At 40.7% G+C, this 20,269-nt stretch overlaps 1 protein-coding gene across 1 annotated transcript in view; it reads left to right on the forward strand.

Annotated features, from left to right (window-relative positions):
- astn2 (astrotactin 2) overlaps positions 1-20,269 on the forward strand; it is a 253,457-nt gene that overhangs the window by 85,405 nt on the left and 147,783 nt on the right. The window contains exon 4 of the mRNA XM_023419585.2: positions 14,808-14,960. Coding sequence (XP_023275353.1) covers positions 14,808-14,960 — 153 coding nt within the window. The remainder of the gene's footprint in view (positions 1-14,807; positions 14,961-20,269) is intronic.

Below are 20,269 nucleotides of genomic sequence, written 5' to 3' on the forward strand. Positions count from 1 at the left end.
GTGTTCATTACTTTGTACTTGTATTTATAATAAGTGACAAAGAAAGCAGAATTCAAGGTGACATTATTCAGTGATTGAATGCTATACTAACTGAAAGAACCAAATCATTTTAAAACTCTATATGTGATAATTCTGTGCCGTGGTCAGAAGGTTCCCTGTTGCTCTGTTGCACTTTTAATATAAACAAGTGAGCATGTGCTGCCTGGTGCACAATGTAGTAAAAGTAAGTAAAATGTTAGAATTCAGCTATATCAGGTTTGGTGGTCAGTGCTTTAAGTGATGTTGTTCTCCTGGAGAGCTCTTGCTAATGAGATGAATTAACTAATGCAACATGCACATTGTTAAATTACTGTGATGGTTCTTTATTATCAATGAGCATATAGTGGTAGTTATTGGGGGGGGGCTTTGCCTGCAAATGATAGTTTCTGCCAAAGTCTAGCATTTTCCACAGTTGCGAAAAGGCTTTCCTGTTGTGCCTCTCATTCCTCTCAGTGAAATTATGTTATTTGTAAAGACTGCTGAATGCAATTACTGGGTATTTATTTTATATGGTTAACACAGATAAAGCCCTGGGCACCATATGTAACCCGCTGAGAATCTGCTGAAAGATACTTTGATTCTACAACTGTGAGGAAGTAAATGTGTGACTAAATACTGCTTGGAAATAAACAAAAGAGAGACACAGAGTTTGACAAAGATCCCTTGTTACTACCGTGGATTTTTTTAAACCCCCCCCCACCACCACCACCACCACCAGCACCACCAGCACCACCAGCATCAGAGCCACTCCCAATTACAAACTGAACAAAAAGCTCACTTTTCCCTTCAGACCCCTAGAACTACAGTGAATCTGCATATTGTTTGTTTGTTTTGTTTTTTTCCTCATTTGTCTACAACTGAAGCACAGGAGAGGGAACAGTTGAGCAAATAATCTAACTTTGCTGAAATTCAGTAGATTAAACAAGTAAAGCAGAGGTGTGATTTAGTGAGTCATTGGCAATTCCTTTTTTTTTTCTTTTTTTTTATCTGACTCTTAATTACTGGCCTTGGGGAGAGCAAGGTCATGGTGCGGATGAATCATCTGATTACCTAGCTGTGTCTGTTTTTTGTAGTCATAACCGTTGGGGAAACTGTGGCCAAAAATGTCAGACTACTTTAGATTTACAGTGTTAATGATCTCTACAGTGTATGCCTAAAATCTCATCACGGGAGGTTTACTCACAAGAGAAATTAAGCAGCATCCAAAGCAAAACAAAAAACAAAAAACAAAAAAAAACGGTACTGTGTCTTCATCCACATGACCATTGTCATTATCAAGCTTATCAAGTGTTTACTGAGCTCTAATTGAACTCAAGACTGGAGAGTAATAATCCAGTGTCAAGCTCCACATCGCTAATGTGACATCATTGATGAGAAATCGCTGCCAGCTTGGCACACTCAAGCTAGCTCAGGGTAATGTTTTGATTAATACTGAATCAGGCTTGTCATCCTTCCCCATGATAAATAGATGGGAGTTAATTACAAAGACTTCCCCATTCTTCTTTTTTTGCCCTATCCAGGGAAAGCAGTAAAGCTGTGTGTTGCCAATGAGGGCAATTAAGGAAGATGAATAAGATGATTTAAAGAAACACACGCGCGGCATATGTACAAGCGTGCACAAACATCAATGCGTGACCATGACCAAGCATGTAGGCCTCATGTTAAAAGATAAACAAAGACAATAAATCCAAGGAATGTGAACCGCATTGGCAGTTTTTTAAGCAATATATCATAAAATTCTAGTCTTTCTTGCCCACTCCAGTGTGAAAACAGCCAGTGTCAGTTTCATCAATCATAGCGCGCTGCAATCTCTAGTGCATTGTGTTTGTCAGGAAGTTTCAAAGGAGCATAAAATGAGCAAACCCCACCATGCACAGTATCGGCAGCTAATGAGATCATTTAAAGCGGAGAGGACGTGAATAAAATACGGGCAGTGGCAGCCGGTGAGTCCAGGTATAGCAGCTCGCCGAAAAAAAATGAAGCTTTAGTAATCTGAAACCTCTGAGGCCTTTGTCAGGGACACGCAGAAAATAAATAAATAAACAAAGAAGACATGTCTGCAGAAATGGGCTTGTAAGCACCAAGGCCACGCCGGATCAATGCGGGTCGATCACATACAAACTCATGGTCCATCTTTATGAGGTTGTTTTGAAATGTGGTTTGGCCCGCTCACCCACATGTAATGGTCAAAATATCCTTCAATTTCCCCCCCCCCGTATGTTAAAGGCTCTTAGTTCATTAAAGAGATTTAAGCTGCTTATTCAAACTGTTCACATAGACGGTGTCTTTGAACATTTGAATGCACTTACTTCAGGGAAGAAAACAGAACTAAAAGAAAGCATCTAATAAAAACAGACTAATAGGCATCACAACTTCACGCTTGGATCCTTTTGAATAATTTATAGTGTGTCTGTAATTATGACTAAAACAGAAGGAATAAAGATCAAACAATGAGCCTTGTGTTTGCAGTTGATATTAAAGGGTTAGTCTTTGACCAAAATGGAGTCAAATTAGCAGAAAGTCAAAATACTAAAACAACTATCCATTAACCAACAAATGATAGCTTGAGAATAAATCATGTTCCTATCATAAACCTGAAGGTGCCGCCGGACAGACTGCCCCGCTCATACACAGGATCATCCGAATGTTATCTCGGCACACGGCGACTTCAGAAGACACCCACTCATGACGGCAAATACGGCTGAAATCAACTACTGCGCACAACCAAGCCCCGTGTTCCACTTGTGCTTTGTAAACCAAAGATGTTTGAGCCACCGTTCAACTGAATAACCTTCCATTTTAAAGCCGCTGCTGTTCTCCTCTGTCTGCATTTGGTCAATATGCAATTGTAGGGAAAAAAATACTGTTGCTCGCAGCGTATTGAATTAACTGGATTGTTTCTGGGTGTGATGAATTATCTCGGGGTGTGATAAATTGGCAACCTATCGTAATTATATTTGTATAATGCCTTTTCTGCTTCATTTCCGTTCCTACATGTGCCGGAAATTCCTCAGTGACACTCCAGCGAGATCTGGAAATAATTCTTAATATTTACTGTTTGTCTTTGGAATCTGTCAAAAAGTTTTACCTATAGTTTCACCATGACGACATTAATCATATATGTCTCGCTGCCAAGTGTCATTAATAACATAGAGGGAAAATCACAGTCATATATAATGTGACATGTAGAGAATGAAGTTTTTAAATGTGAAAGAAAAGAGTTTTCATCCTATTAAAGATACTGTACAACAGCACTGACATTTTTTTGGAAAAGACTCTGATAGGATCCACAGTACTTCTGATAGAATTCAAGGTGCATTTGGAAGTTGTGATTTAAACCAAAAAAAAAAGTCCCTGAGACTCGCTTTGCCCTCCAACAGTAGGTTGCAATCTTTACATGTGGTCTTAGAAGTTTAGAAAAATCAAAGGATATCTTCCACAAAGCCCCAGTAAACAGAAGGCTGGAAGATACCATTGAAGGTGCTGTGCAGGATGTCAGGAATCAATCCCACTTGTGTGCTGAGTCCAGTGGGGTCACCTTGCCCGAGATGTTCAAAGTTTCATGAAGCCGCACAAGACAGAGAGAGACAAAAGACCAGAGAAAGAGCAGAAGTATAGTGATTTCACCAAAATCACTACCCTACTAAGTATGTGGAAGCCTAGCCTCTCTAACAGCTAAGTTAGCCACAGTCATGCTCTGGGTTTTCGGTCAAGTATCGACAGGATATCCTTACTGACCAGAACGCCATGATTGCAACTTTGTAGAATTGTACACTCTCCAAAGCACCTCAGGATCAAAAGAGGAAAAACACTTCTTACCACTTACACACTGAGCAATCCAATGAAATGGAAAAAAAAAAAGTTTAGGGAAGCGTTTGTTTGTTGCAAACTGAAGGGGTTCCCTAGAGCTCAGCTGGGGTTTTTTGAAGTGAGTCCATTAGGTCAGCGGCCCTCTGGAAGAAACATGTGAGGAGAAAGACTCACCGAAGAGCGTGAGTGTGATGCTTTTGGTAGCCTTTCATGTCTCACCAAAGACTATGAAAATCCTTAGTGCTGATCATTGATAAGCAGGGGGCGTGATTCTTCAGCCAAGAGAATAATGTTGGCAAACTTTTTGGGCCCTTTCCAGGTCAAGCAGAAGGCGGAGGAGGTGCCTCGCCAAACCGACATGCCGAGAGCATCAGCAGCTGCTCTGAAATTTTTCTACCAACATGCTTAAAAAATGGCGCCCGGGTTCCGTGTCAGAAGTTCCTCCTCTTTGATAGTGTTGTTTTGATTTCCAAACGGCGTATTGAGAGATTTTCATTTTTTTCTGCCTTGTTCACTAAGATGAGACTTGAAAACATGCCCTACGACTCATCTTGGGAGAGGTTGAATGCTAGTCAAAGGATGCCACTCACTGTGAAAGATCTAATTTTTCCATCAGTTTTTATCTGCCGTTCTTTCTGCCGCTCAGCGTACTTCAAAGGTATGCATGCGTGTGAGAGAGAAAGTGTCTTTGTATGCGTTTTTTTTCTGCATGTCATCTTTGCTCCCTGAATCTTTCAAGATTGCACTGGGCCAGATACAAAGCCACCTAACTCATATATATTTAATAGATCTTAATAAAGAATCATGCCTTGTGCAATGCGTCTTGAGCTGTGACACTTTTAAAGAGATTGTTTGAAAGTTGTTATCATGATTTACTCACCACATCCAGCCAGCTACTACTCTGCCTTCCACAGTCGACTGGAGAAGAATATTGCTTACAGGCTTTACAGTAGGTGTTTCCAGGTGTTTCCGGACAGGAATAGGCTGCGCGTCACTGTTACTTATTAAAAATTCACTCACAGAATAATTCGCCAGTGCATTTTTTTTAGGTCACTATCTTGCACAGTGTCACACCAGATAAATGATTTTAAATTATGCTTATACCGCGTGTTGGATCTTGTTCTTAGATCCTCAGGAACAGGGGCTTATTTGTGATCATCTGTCAGAAGCTTCAGCCTGTCTGGAGCAGTTGGAGGTCAGCACTTGGCCTGCGATGTTCAGGTGGCGCGGCATGGGGAGACGCATCCATATTTTATTCTGGCCTGTGGCAAGAGCCATGCTATAGATAGCACTTTATTCTTGCTCCTCTGCAAACAGCAGAGGCCTTAAAATATACAAGGGCAGGCAAAAGCAAGCAGAAAGGAGAAGTGTCTGACTAAAGATGGGACATTACATGCTTTCCACTGGCTGGGAACGACAAGGCATGAGACAGTAAATGTTAAAATCCTGCAAAAAAAAAAAAAATAGAGGGAAACGAGGGGGAGCAGGGAGTATCTGTCTTTTTTTCTGTGTTTTCTAAGTCCTCTAGATGTCTTAAAATCTCTTCACTTGTCAATACATTTTCATTTTGTCCTGTCTCGGCAATCACCACAGGGGAAAAGTGCTGTGCCATCCGTGATATAAGAAGAAAGAAATAGTGAAACTTACAGTATCTTCCATTGTGGCCTATCCCCCACCCCTGTCTCCTGTCATTATGTTTTTAAAGCTTATCATCCCCAACTTAGCCAGTGTTTACTTCTTCCACAATGGCATGAGGTGTGGACCATGACTACGACTGCCTTCATCGTGCGCACTTTAGTATTTATCTCAGTGAATATGAGATCAGAGATCTGTTGACTCGCTAAGTCAAAAGCCCACGTTCCTGTCATGTCATTTTATTTTATTTTGTTTTTCAAATATAAGGGGGAAGAGAGTGTTAGGCAATGTTTACAAAATATACATTGTCACGTAGGTAGTAATTTCGAAATCTTCATGACATCATTGATTATAGTGTATGGAGGGAAACCAAATGATTGAACTGTGTGTCTGTACTGACTTTACCCTCTTTTTGGCATCTTCTTCCCTCAGTATCAACATGCATCCTTTGACTAATTAGTCATTTTCTCTTTCCCATTTATTTTGCTGTCTCTTCCTCTTATTGCATGTCGACTCTCGTCCTTGCCTTTTTTTTGTCCTTCTCTTCCTGTGATCACTCTTTCTTCTCTCTCTATCCATCCCCATTCTCATATCCGCATCTCCTTCCTATCATCATCTCTTTTCTCTTGCTTTCGACACCCCTGGCCGTCCCATTGTCTACCTTTCTCTTCCTCTCACCCATCAGGCTCCATTTCTTCCTCCCTCAGCCACTCTCCATTCATGTCTGGATCCCTTGTTTTCTCTGACACTTTTGTCTTTTTCTTTGTATCTGTCTAACCTCTTACTCTCTTCTCATGTACCTGTCACACTTCCAGAGGCAGTGCTGTCAAAGCTTTCCCAGAAAGCCAGATTGGCCTGCTCCTATTGGAACAATGGCAAATTTAATAAATCACAGAGGGAATCAGATGTGGGGTGAACCCCCATTTCCTCTCGATTGATCTCTCCGCACTCATTTGCTCCCCAAACCATGACGGGAATGAAAGAAAACAAAGAAAAAAGGGATGAGAATAGTGTTTGTGTGCATGTGCATGTGGCCGAATACGTGTTTGCGTGTGTTGGCATGTGTTGGAGGTACAGGCAAGGAAAAAAGAAAAAATGTTTGTTAGAAAGTGAGTAATAAAAGGAAATGTAATGAACAATAGAAATCTGCTGGAATTTAATTTCTTTCGCTCTCAGTTTCTTTTCCTCCTGCAGATTTTCTCCAAATTAAAACAGCAGGGGTTTGTAGGGTCCAAAGAGCCACAGAAATATTCCCATCATTTCCCTTGTGGCTACATCTGCCTCTGTGAATATAAATGCTGTTGGGCTGCCAGGCGTGATGGCTAAGAATAGGAAAAGTCCATAACTGAGTCCCAGTCGTTGAAATATAAATGGGAAAGAAATTGACAACAGGTGCGCATGTGATATCACAGCATTTGTTTCCATTTGAACAGTTGTCATTTCATTTAGTTTTCCTCTTGTGTATTCTTCTTTGCTGGAGGTGGGTATTGCTATAATGTGTGGACTGTACGTTTGAAACGGTGACAGTGAGGGCTGTCCTTCCACTCATGTTATTGTTTACTATATTCTTTCAACCAAATGAGCAAATTTAGTCACTGAAGTTATTGAAATTGTTGCGGTTGTATCATTGCACTGAGTATTTCCAATGTGACTTTGAAATGTATTTTTTCAAATTACAATATATACTGATTTTAGAAAAATATGTGTTGAGACTTCACTAGTTATTTTAGCCGTATTTCCCGAGAAAAACTAAAATATGGTTTAATTGCGGCAACTAAAGCTATCGGTTGAGGTTTGATGAATATTGTCATCATTCTAAGTTTTTCATGTATTTGCTCATAAACCAAAGTATTGAATAAATTAAAATTTAGGCCCAGTGAGGATGATCAAGGTTATTACAATTCATCCTCAGGGAGAGATTTTGGAAACCAATAAAGTCTGCACAAAATCTTTTTTCTGCCAATTCATTGTGATGTTGAGATACTTCAAAACCATTGGGGTTCATGCTCTGGGGACCATGAATATCTGTATAACACTTCAAGTAAGTTGTTGTGAGGCAGTTGAACAAACAACCAGTGTTTTCTATTTTTCTGGAGAGCAAATTCCACACAGCAGAATCACCATGTAATGCGGTGACACTAAATGAAATACAGGAAAACTGGTTAAGTGAATATGCAACATTTGCAGGCTCCGAGTCAATACCCAGTTCCTTTTCTTTTTTTAAAAACAGGCAGCTTAGCATGAAAATTGGAATGATATGCAATGGATTCTACATAGTTAGCTATTAAATGTACCATATATGTGAATTCAGAGCACTGTAATCCATCTTCCAAGCTACATTGCAAGCTGTATCCCCACCTGCCTCGGGGCACAGGGCATTGTCGAAGAGCCTGAAAATGTTTCACTGTGTCTCCCTGACTCTCATAGAGAGGAAATATCTTCTTGAGCCTAAGAGAAATAAGGGTCAAGCACTATTTATGGACAGAGAGTCATGGTCAAAGGTTTCAGTTTCTGACAGACAGTAATTCCCATAGGCTGTATCAGCGATTTGGTGGAAGCCGGCGTAGTCTTGTTCATTTGGCTTTTTTGGAGTTGCTAGTCCTTCAGATTGTTTTTTTCGCTGACAGATCAACTGCTGCCCTTCCTAGTGCCAGGTATCATTTTCTGTGAAGGTACAGGCATCAGACGCAGGCATCATTATATCAGATTTTGTTGCAATATCCAGCAGTATATTTATAGAAACATCAGCTTCTGCGAAAGTAGTGATTTACCGGGGGACTGCATTTATGCATAAATCTGTTATTATCATTGTTGTTGTTGTTAGTAGACATCGTTCTACTAAGAACATTAATTTCACAATGTTTTCGGCAAAGCAATCAATCGCCAACCCCTAAATTTACTTTGACAATTTAGGCTTTATTATGCCACTCGCATTATTCTTCTCCTTGCGTGTCTGCTTTTTCCTCCTGTCATTATTAAGTAAATCTTCAGCAATCAAACCAAAAGTATGATGTCAAAATTTGAAGGGCCTTTAGGATACACTCATAACTGAAGAGATAGACTTTAATATTGTTAGCTTCTCTTTTATTGACTGGATTTACCTCAGCAATGAAGCTACAGAGAAGTCATTTTTCGAAAAACAGACAGTTCTGTTCACCATGTAGACATATACACTGCAGTTATTTACCAGAAGTTATTACTTTGGCATTCATAGGTGAAATAGCTGAAAAAAAGTTTAATTGGCAATAGCCACTGAAGAAGGTAAAGCATCAGTTTTTTAAGGTTGTCACTGGGTTTCTACGAGTATTGAGAGGATCTGGCCATCTTGAAAAAACAAAATTTATCATACCTACCTTTTTTTTCTTGTGTTTTAACTTAGTAGTGATGTTTGCCTCTCACCTTAGCGGACCCTTAATAAGGACACTGAGTACATGTCCATCAAACCATCAAAAAGCCAATGGCAGCATATTTTACCTCTCTGGGACTGTATGAGTGCATTGCTCACCAATGAGGTCCCAGGGGAGGCCAGAGAATGAGAGATGCAGAAGGAGAAGCACAAGGGTAAAGCAGATGCATTATGTTTGGAGTGAAGTGTCATGTGTTCACTGTTCATTAGTCTTGACATTTAATGTAAGAGTTTAGACAGAATATAATTCAATTCATTGTCCTTGTTTTTCTTTTATTTCATCACTTGTTTTGCTTAAATTCTTTTTGTTTGATGGCCGTTTTAAGACTTATGTAAAGACCATGAAAACATGAAAGTCTGGAGTCTGCTTTATGTAAACCGCTGCACTTTATGCTACGTTGACAGGAAGTAGGAAATAAAAGCAGGGTGTAAGCAGAGTTTGCATATAGCTGTCCGTCATTTTGATGGACAGTCGCAAATATTCCGTCATAATCTATTATTACCTGTCATTTTAATATTTAATGATAGTGAGACATATCCTATCTCGTAGCATTTAATTTTCAAAAACAACTGGGATTATGCATTTATGAGGGCATGGAGAGAAAAGATGAGCAGAGGCAGCGACCGTGCCGTGACTTTTCATGTCAACACCACACGAAGCAGGTGAATGACTTTGTTTTTTCCACAGTGACAGAGGAGGGCACCCAAACCCTGAGCCTAAACAAGCAAATATGAACAATGCAACTTCACAGAAGTCCATCATTGCAATTAAAATATGCTATAGCCCAGCCTGAACTCAAACCTTCCCCCATGGACTTAAGCCGGGTGCACGCATCAAGCTAGATTGCTGCAGAGGTGGTTGTCATTAGGTGTTGCATTTTTGTCTCAGACAGACGCCGTAATTTTTTTTTCTGAAGACTGAACCCATGACTGGAGACTGCATTTACCAGCGCCACTTCAGCTAGAGTTTTGAATTTGCAGGACATTTCTCTTGGGGTAGCAATAAGAAGTCGGCAAGACCACTTGCTTCACCGGGAGGAAATTCCGCAGCACGCGCTCCTTGGAAGGTCTTCTGTCCATAATGTGCTGTCAGCACCCTGATAGGAAGATGCATTGTTCTTAGGAGAATTTAGTTACTTCCATGATGTAGTATGTGTGCAAAATGGAAAAAGGCTATCTGCCTGAGCAAACATGACGTCACAGAACCTTCCGTCTAAATGTGATCTAATCTGTAAAAATGGTGGACGACCTTCAGATGTTTCCATCATTGTTTAAAAAAAAAATTTGGGTGGAAGTACAGAAATGCATAAACATTTACTCAGACAAAAACATACACGCACACATACATGCAGACTTTCACAAAAGCTTGCAGGATCATATAAACAAGCACAAGTGTGCAGCTGAACAAAAACCGAAAATTGAAAAGGGTTATCTTCTCGTTCTGGGCATTGTGAGACCACCAGGAATAGGTTGACTGAGGCAGCATGCTGTTGACATCCACTGCTTATGAGACACTGTTAACACACACTCAGCGCCGATAAGGGAGTAACTGCAGATAAGGGAGATGAAAAGGAGAAAATAAAGGCACCAGAGCTTTAGCTGACATTGAACTAAAAATGAGAAGCCAGCGCGGACTTGGGGCCTAGGGAAAAACAAATGTCAAAGATAAAATATCTTGGTATCTGCTTCTGACACAAGTGAGAAATGGGGAATAACAGCAAAGTGGTGAGAGATCCACAGGAGAAAGAATACTGCAAAAAAAACAAAAAAAAAACATACATATTTTTGTATTTTATCCACGATTAATACAGACTTACAATATCTTGTGCAAACTCTAAAGTCGTATGTTGGATCTGTGATGACGTGTGGCCATCCAATGATTGCTCTGCATATTTAAATATTTACCAAATAACTTTTATTTTGCTATTTTAAGCTGTTTGAGGTATAAGAGGTGTGTGTGTGTGTGTGTGTGTGTAAGGAAGACAAAAATAAAAACACATGAGCATGAGCAAAAAAGGTTGTGACAACCTTTACAGACAAATTATATTTGTTTCAAGGAGACCGTGGCTCGGAGCTCTTCTGTCTGGCCTGGCATCTCCTCCTTCCTCAAAATGGAACTAAGAAAGAGAGATAACGAGAGTTCCAGCAGCCCATGAAAAATGTATGCGAGCAGTTAACCTCAAACATGCTGTCACAGACTCTGCTCACTCATGGCAGGTCAGAGCTTAAGTGCTAACCGCCCAGCCCGTCTTGTTTGTTTGCTAAGCCCCGTGTTCCTGAATCAGAATAGAACTACTATAACTGCCCACAGAGAACGGAGCTCACTTAACCGTTTTTGAGTACCTCACTTGTCTCCACTCTGTCATTTCAAGGTTAGTGTTTATTGAATGTGGTGGTCAGTTGAATGTGATAGGGATGAATGAACATAAGCCTGTTTACCGTTTAAAGGGTTGTATATCTTCAGATTCTGCCGGGCTCAATGAAGAAAAGAAAAACTCAACTGTATCCTTCAAAAATCTTTTTTTCCAAGGATATTCACACTACACTGATGCACATGAATAGATAAGGGGAGAAGGAGTTTTCCCCACAATGCTACACCCCCTTTACTTTTCTCTTCTTTATAAGGGATTGTAGTGCTAAAAGTGTGTTGCACAGCGCCACAGTCAATAAACACAAACAAAATGGTCAACATACACAGGATATATACTGGGGTCAACATATATCATATCATATATCAACATATGCAGTTGGGCACCAACAACCCAGCACTATCACCATATGCAGTTAGTATTTATTACAGGAACTGAACGCAACATTTCAGTTACTGGAGTGATGTGCATACTGTACAAGTTCTTTGTAAATCTTCCACTTGTAACTGTTTATATTTGAAGATCAGTTAAAAATGTGTCCATACAATTGCCCTATTTGTCTGCTCTGTTTAACACGCCAGTAAACAGAGTGAAGAATAAAGTAGCCCTTGTCCAATGATGTGCACAAAAGAGTGTATAATTCAATAAGGAGAGAGCTAACTTCGCATCGCAGTGCACCGTGGTACACACTCATGTGGGACTTCCACCGGTGCGAAAAAAAAAACTGAGCGGGGCTCTGTTTGGTTTGAAGAAAACGGTGAGAGTGGGAAATCCTTTTGCAACTCGGTGCCAGAAAATGTAGGGAACTCTGTTTTAGCTCCTGTGTCACATTTTCAAAAGGGTTCCTGTATGGCGGCAGCAGGAAGAAAGCGAGGCAGATCCCACTCGCAGCCAAGAGTCGTTGTACACGCACTTTCGTTTACAACAACATTGCCAGAAGCAGAAGCTACAGTAGCTGCTTCAGCATCAAAGCCAGTGTGCGGCCGTTTTGGGAAAAAAAAAAAAAGTGGTATTTCAGTCAGGAACACTTTTGTTATCCTTCATTGTAGGATCTAGCAGTAATGCCCTCTCCCATTAGGCAGGGCAGAAGATATAGGGGAAAAAAGTTACATTGCTCTGGTGTTAATTGTTATATCTATCTGCACAAATGACAACATAATAGACAGACTAAATACATGTTGGCTTATAAGAGCTATAGCTGTAAGAGTTCTATTTTTTTTCAAAATTGAATGTCTTTTCAGTTTGCGGTAAAGTGGAGGCTGCTGGCTTGTAAATATAGCATTTATAAGCAATAAGTAAAGTAAGTAAAAATGTATTTATATAGCACTGTTCACAGAAAAAAAAGATCACAAAGTGCTTTACATCACAAAAAGTACAAAAGTTCAAGAAATACAACAATGAGAGCAATGAACTAATTTAAGAGCAATAACATAAAACGGGGAGGTATTCAGACAGACTGACCAGAAGCCTGTCTGAATAACAAATGTTTTCAGCTGCTGCAGCAGCAGTTATAGCAGCTACATGCAGCAGGCACTGAGCGCTAGCACTATCTCAAATTGAGCAAAGTATGAATGAAATCTGGGGTGGTGAGTGATCGATGCCTTGAGGCTTTCAGTGAATTTGAAGCCACTGGCGGCTTAGCAGCAGTACTATGGCATATCAGTGGCAACACTACGATATATGTACACAGAGGCATTAATACAAAGTAAATTACATTTATTAATTTCACCTAGAAACATTAAACGGCTCGTGTTATTAAAAGGAGGTGCTTATTTTCCATAAACACATGTTGTAGACCGTTTCTCTGGATTTCTGTTGCTAAGAAGCTATTTGGGTCCCAGTTTAATTTCCGTGAGCCATATTAACAAACCCTGCAACAGGAAATTAAACTAGAAACATTTAAGATGGCAGACATTGGGTTATATCTAAATCAGACTGGTAGATGGCATCATGTGCTGTGTAGATGCACTGCATACTGTGCAGTTTATTTTTGACTATAATGCATGTGTTTTGTTCACCGCTAGTTGCTGGTTAACTGTGTAAGTGCCGTTAGTACTATAGCTCTGCTGCTGGATGCCTCACTTAACTTAACACCCAAACTGAACATATTGTAGCTAATGCACTTTTGAGGATTGTAACTGCTCACAGTGTCAAGCAAAGATGGCACAAGGGGGGAAGCTAGAGGATCTTCAACCCCAGGGGGTTTTGTTTATATCTTGTCTTATATCTTAAATCATCCTATCTTATATGTTGTTTAAAAATCAAGAACACCTTCAACCGGAAGACATAAGCTGACATCTGTCCCCCAAATGAGGTCACGGTCACTTTGCGGCATTGATCCCATCTGGTTACGGAGCCTGTTACCGTGGAAATACTAAGCATTTTTTCCTGTTTGACAGAACACTAACTGTGGTGTAGAGAGCTGAGTTAACCACATATCAGAACAAAAGCATATTACTGCACGGATAATGTTTGCTTTCGACGCCTCTGTCATTGTTAGCTCCCCGCTTCATGTGAAACTTTGTGTGAATACTTCTGCCTCTTCACTTTCACCCTCCTCCTCCTCATCTTCCCCCTCTTCCTCTGCTCTTGCATGCTTATTGGCATGCATGTTGAGCATCCACAGAGAGCAACACTTCTCGCCATTATTCATGGAAAGAGTACACCTCAGAGCCAGACTGACACATCAAAAGATGCGGATGATAGGTCGTGGTACTAGTGGTTGGGGTGATGAATGGCCCCATCTTTTGGAGACGGTTATTTTCACAGTTTTCACAGTTGTTGTTTGTTTTGGGGCCACAGTTTGTCCAAGCCTGTGCTCTCAGTGAAGATACGATACTGTAGCCTACACACAGAAAAATCATCACTCCGTCCGGACAAACTGAAGATACTTCGCTCTCCACATACTCTAACCCTAATTAGTTGGACATCATTATCTCTTTTAAATATCCACATTTCAAACTTTTTGCGTGCGTCAGACACGATAATAATCTACCCGAAATGTGTCTGTTTGCTGGCATGAGTGAGTCAGAACATATCTCTGCAGATCGTGGGATTTTTCTATCCTTTCCTTTTGTAATTTTAAAAACTGTAAGGAAAGGAAAGCACGCCCGTCTGTCTGCTCTCCCTTCTCTCTCTCCCCCCTCTGCCGGTTCTTTTGGAGTCATTCATCAGGAAGAGTGAGACTGAGCCATCAGGGGAAGTGCTGGCAGCATCCCTGTAGAGATGAGGCAATATTGAATAGATGGAATCATTTAAAGGCCAGGAAAAAAATAGAACAAAAGGAATAACATGGTGGTGCATTTTTACAGTGTCTAAATGGGACAGCCTAGTGGCTCGTGATGCATATCATACTCTAATCTTCCATCTTTCCTAAAAATAGAGAAACACAAAGCAAGCCATTTTGGGTTTATGACTTTACATGTTTGTGTATGTATTTTTTTCTTTTGTGCTATATCTTGACTTGTCTGTCACTCTTCGCGAGATGATTTTAACTTTAAAGCCTCATGACATGCCTGCCACTTTCACTTTGCATCTCTTTTTCTCAGCCATCGACCCAAACACGGAGTCAGTCGAGGATTTGATGCAGAGGTTCCAGGACAGTTTCCGTGTCCCCAACACGCCAACAGACATGTCTCACTACCAGCACGTCATGCACAGCTCATCAACAGGCCGCCGGAGGGTCCCCAGCCACACCAGAGGTACGGGACGAAAAGTCATTCAAAGAGTTTCTAGTTTTCTCGGTAGAATGTTACAAACCCTGCAAGAAAGATCATTTATAATATTTTCATATTCTCTCTCGTTTTACAGTTTATAGAGGACAATTTCTGCTATCCTCATTTTGGATCGGGATATTTGATTATATGGTTTGAGCTGTTTCCACTCAGCCTCTTGTGAGGGGTAAATTTAGATGTGCCTTTTCCACCCTCCAACACTCTAGCATCCAACTAACCATTATTTGTATTTGACAGCCTTTTAGGTTGTCACTGCTTGTCCACTGAAGATCACTTTGCGACTGGCTTTTTATAAAATACCAAACTCGAATACCAAATTACATGTCATTTACATTACTGCTGAATTTTATCCAAAGAATAACTGTCCAGGTAGCAATGAGACTTTCCTCCCTGAAAAGAAACAGCGCAATATGTCATCTGTGCGGGCAGCTTATTATGACCCAAAGTTAGGTTTTATTGTTAGGCGACCTCTAATAGCCGTAGTTATTATGGTGGGAGCAAAGGAGGAAGTCAGGTGATGTAGTATAAAGAGAAAATTCACATCGGTGTTCTTTCACACCACCTTTCATTTCCTGTGTGAAGACGAGAGTCCCCATTTTCCCACATTTCTTTTACCCATGACACAAAGGTCCTCAGACCTTAAGGAAGTACTTAATTTAAACTTAAACAATCTTTTCTTAAAACTAACCAAGTTGTTTTTGTGCCCACGCCGAAACCAAACCGTCCTCGTCCCGTAACTCATACGGGTTGCTCAGGTTAGCGGACTTATTGGTAGCAATTGGTGTCCATTGTTTTTGATGCATTCATGTCAACATTGCAGGTGACAGGTGCACAATATGGATGTTCCAGTCTGCTTGACCTGTGTACTTTTGTAATAAGGGAGGAAACAAACGCATACAAACAAAGCAGAAATGAGCAAGCTCTTCACAAAGATTTGAATCTATGATCTCTGGTTCACTGAATCATCACCTCGCCCTGGAGGATTGCAAATTGCTTTGAAGACAATGTTTCATAGTTCATTTCACAATTAATTTCCTTCAAGTATTTGCGACTCTACACTCTGTATTCAGATGGATATCTTTGAAACGTATTAATATGTAGATTTTTTTGTTTTACATCATGACTGATATAGACACTGGATATAGTTTCGGGGGTTTAGGCGTGTGAGGAATAATGCATAAAAGTGGTCTGAGACGTATTTATCATTTTCAAGTGAACATATGTCAATTTACATATACTTCACTCAGGTTCACATCTTGCATGATGACACACACCCCTGTATCTAACCTACATAATAGGGTTGCATCTATCTTCTGAGGCTTTGTGCATAAAAGAGCTCATTTCAAATGAAAATACCTTAAAGAGAATCAGTTAATTTATTTAGAAAAGAACCATTATCTTTTGTCATAGCAGATTTAAAAAGAGGCCCCTCTGTACCGTTTTAACCTTTGCAATTTAGTGTTTCCACATTTTGTTAGAATTGCTGTCAAATTACTCTCCTTTCTTTCTATTTCATTAAATATCAGTTGAGAGCAGAACGGATTCACACTTCTGAAAAGCTATGCTTGGTGCAGTTTTGAGATGTGACACCTTGGTGACATCAGCCTTTGCCTCAGAAATAAATTCAGCTCGTTTCTAGTAACATTTCCAGTAATTTAAAGTCTGTGTCAGTGGTCGCACCATTGTGACTGGTGAGAATTTAACATTCAAAATGAGACATTAACCATGATGTTTTCACCTACCCTTGACGGACTTATTTGATATCCTTTTGATCACTGCAGAACAGTACAGCACTGTGGATGCAAAATACAACACTGAGCAGTTTGGCATATTATGCATACTTACCTAGGTGGGGATTATCCATCTTTCCAGTCACATATCCAGCAGCTGACAGAATTTACATCCCTGGTTCTCTAGAACACTTAAGACCGGTTTTTGCTTTTCTTGTTTCCTTTTTGACTATTTAACTCTGAAATATTAAAAGGCATCTTGTGTCAGCCTTCTGTGAAAATGATGCCTCTAAAAATCTGTGCAGGTCAAGCCGCTCAAAACTGTGAAGGACTCTGCTGAGAGCTGTCCTCTCTGAGGTCAATAGTCTCCTTTGAAGGTCTATAATTAGGGGTGAAAATTTGTCCTCAGCGCAAAAGCGTATGCCAATACTACAAACATGATAATTGGACAAACACTTAAACTGAGCAGGAAACTCTGTTAGGTGGAGTGAGGTTAAAGGGGAAAGTTAATTGGTCAGAGCCAGAGGGTTAGTGCTGTGTAAGTGAAATGAAGGCATTGGCAAATTCCTCAAGTGCACTAGACATAGGCCAAGAGGAAAGTGGATTTTGGTCGGGCAGATGCTTTTCTTTTCCGTATTTCTCCGATTTATTTAGACATTTTTTTATGCCGTGCAATAACTATAGTTCTTTTGTTTGTTTCCCCTTTTGTAGAAGAGTTTGGGATGTGGATACGGCTCAGGTTTGGCTTCAAGTGCCTGCAAGTTGTTTTTCCTTTCTGTAACCAATAAATAACTTTGGCAGTGTCAAATATACCGTCAAAAATGAGCTGTGAGTCATATTACAGATAATATGAGTCAGTAGAGCTGTGTGTGACAGGGATCCGTGTCGTGCAGGTCTAACCAGGCAACACAGACAGGTGGAGAGGAAAACATCGTCTGTGTAGTTTACAAGAAGTGACAGGACGTGCTTAGGCCTAGCTGCTAGAATTAATATCACCGACATACATGACACAAAATACAGGGAGTGGTCACAATAAAGACATGGAGGTTTTACCCATCTTCAAGCGTATTTTGAAAACACTTAGAAGCGATTGATCTTACTTACTTGCAAACGGTTAATGTCAAATGAAATACTTCCTTACCTGGAATAAATATTTCTGTCTTCTAAATGACGTTGCAAAGACAGAAATGAACAACGTTAAATATTCGTCTTGTCTTGTCCAGCCATGCCCTGCTTGAAAGGGAATGAGTACCACGCTGATTCAGTAAGACACTCACCCTCAACCTTCATAAACCAAAACTTGGCTCTGGTTGCCCAACAGCATTTAAAGGGTGAGATTATTTAAGCCCCATTGTAAATCTGTGGGCGAGTATTATCTTATCCTTAAAGTTGCCTTTGGAAAATGGGCCCTGCCTGTGCCCCCCTCCCCTTGGCAAAAGCGGAGCACAACGTTACATCTCACAACCCGAATTCCCTCAGAACTGAGTAATTAGCTAGGATGATGGTGTCATCTGCTCTGTCAATTTGCTGTACCATGTTGCTGATGTGTGTACAGACAGCGGGCTAGTCTGTGCAAGGAGAAAGCTATTGTCCCCGACATCACAGTGTGAGGGAGGAACAGTAGGCTCTGTGAGAATACGATGCATGGGGGAGGTCAACATCTAGCAGCACATATGACGATTTTCAGAAAATGTACTTTTTTTTTGCCGTGAAGCCTGAGAGATGGAGAAAACATGCCGCTAATGGCCAATCAATGAGCCTGAGGGCTGTCTGGATTGGAGATTTTCCCCAATTCTGTATAGGAGTGGGAACAAGAGCAAATGAAGGACCAGTATAGAAACACACTAGTGTCTGGTTGTCAAGTAAAACTGCCAATAGTTTACAAACCAAAGTACCTTTAACCTCCTAAGACCCGAGCTCTATTCTTTGCTATATAGGCTGATTGGGACCTGAGAAAAATGATGTCCACATATGAGGACCACCAGGCCTTTGTTGAGAAAAGTTAGTATTGTGGTCTAGAGAACCCAAAATGTTAGGTCCACATATGTGGACGCCAGGTCCTAGGAGGTTAATTAACTTGATGCACATTTAAATTGTGAGGACAAAACGTCTACATATCCATTCAGCTGGAAAACTACTGTAGCAGTTGTGTCTGCTCAGCTAAACCCTGCAGCTCTTCATCTACTCTTCTCCTGGTGTCCACAAGCCTGCATATTGAAATTCTGCTTTATGCAAACAGTCCTTACATCCCTGTCGGCATCCACTGCCCTAGTTTCTTTTCTTGTAGCACTGTCTTGTACGTGGACTTTCAGAAAATCTTGGATTGCACAGATTTTCTACTTACAGTCACCACCTTTTACTTTCCCCTTTTTCCATCCTGGCAGTCCCTCTCAGGACGTTATCTGGAGGATATTTCACAAAGCATGATCAGGGAGATTTGAAATTGCTATCAACATGCATAATTTATAGATATAAAATTATTCACACTGGCAGCAATTTTAAATAATTACTAAGATTGTAGTTGTACCTGGCCTGCAGTCCTATGGCATCCCATAAAACCTGACCCGCTGTCGGTTGCACATTTGCACTTGATGTGTCTTGGGCAGATAGAATAAATATATGATCAAAAAAGCCAAGGCGAAGCCAAACTCTACCGAGACAGAACTTATTGCAGTTTGATTGCTGAAACCACCTTTGGAGGTCATCATGGGACGAATTCTAGTCAGATGCTGAGAAATTGTAAATGCGTAGATCTCTCCAAACCACGTGCAGTCTTAACTACTTTTTGGATAGTGACTCACTGTAGCCTCCAATCTGCCCTGAAGATGTTGCACTGTTCAGAAGGTGTATTATATCCTCTTGTATTATAAAGGCCATAAATAGCCCCTTTAACCAAAGTGATTTGCATATAGCCTGAAAAAATCAAGACCGATGCTGCCTCACGAAGCTGCATCTATGCGGCTAAATGTAATTGACAGTAAAAAAAAAAAAGAAAAAAGAAAACAGATTGTATCTGGATATGAATCACATGAAATGATTTATATGAATGGGGGTGAGCTATTTCGTTAACCTACAGCCACCTACAGTGCTGTTGTTTACAGGGCTGGCCAGCAAGGTGGGGTCACTTGTAGGGACCCATGTACCACACTGGGAGTGTTGCCACATGGTGACAGCACAGTAGGCATGGTGCCAGCACTGGGCCACAGTCTCAAGGCTGCTCAGATTTCAGAGGAGTCGGTGCGAGGAAAGAGGAGTTAACCCGCTGAACTGCCCAATCAGTGATCCCTTTCCTGCCTGAGAGAAGCTGTTGCATCCTGCTGTCAAAGTGTATGTGTCAGCAATTTTCCCCATGTCTTGTCAAGTTTGGAAAGGTGGGGGTTTCGTTTTTTGGTGCCATATGAAGTACACCAGTACAATGAGGTACACGCAGAAGCTCTTTCTTTTGAGACACTACAATCCCCTGGACATGCCTTTTTCCAGCTCTGTGAACACCGGTTCTAATGATCTGGAATTTTCATGCTGTGAGCTGCTGCTGGCTACCCCCCC

The sequence above is a fragment of the Seriola lalandi genome, unplaced genomic scaffold (assembly GCF_002814215.2).
Source record: "Seriola lalandi dorsalis isolate HSWRI2012SDOR001 ecotype SW California unplaced genomic scaffold, Sedor1 jcf7180002054606, whole genome shotgun sequence".
NCBI lineage: Eukaryota > Metazoa > Chordata > Actinopteri > Carangiformes > Carangidae > Seriola > Seriola lalandi.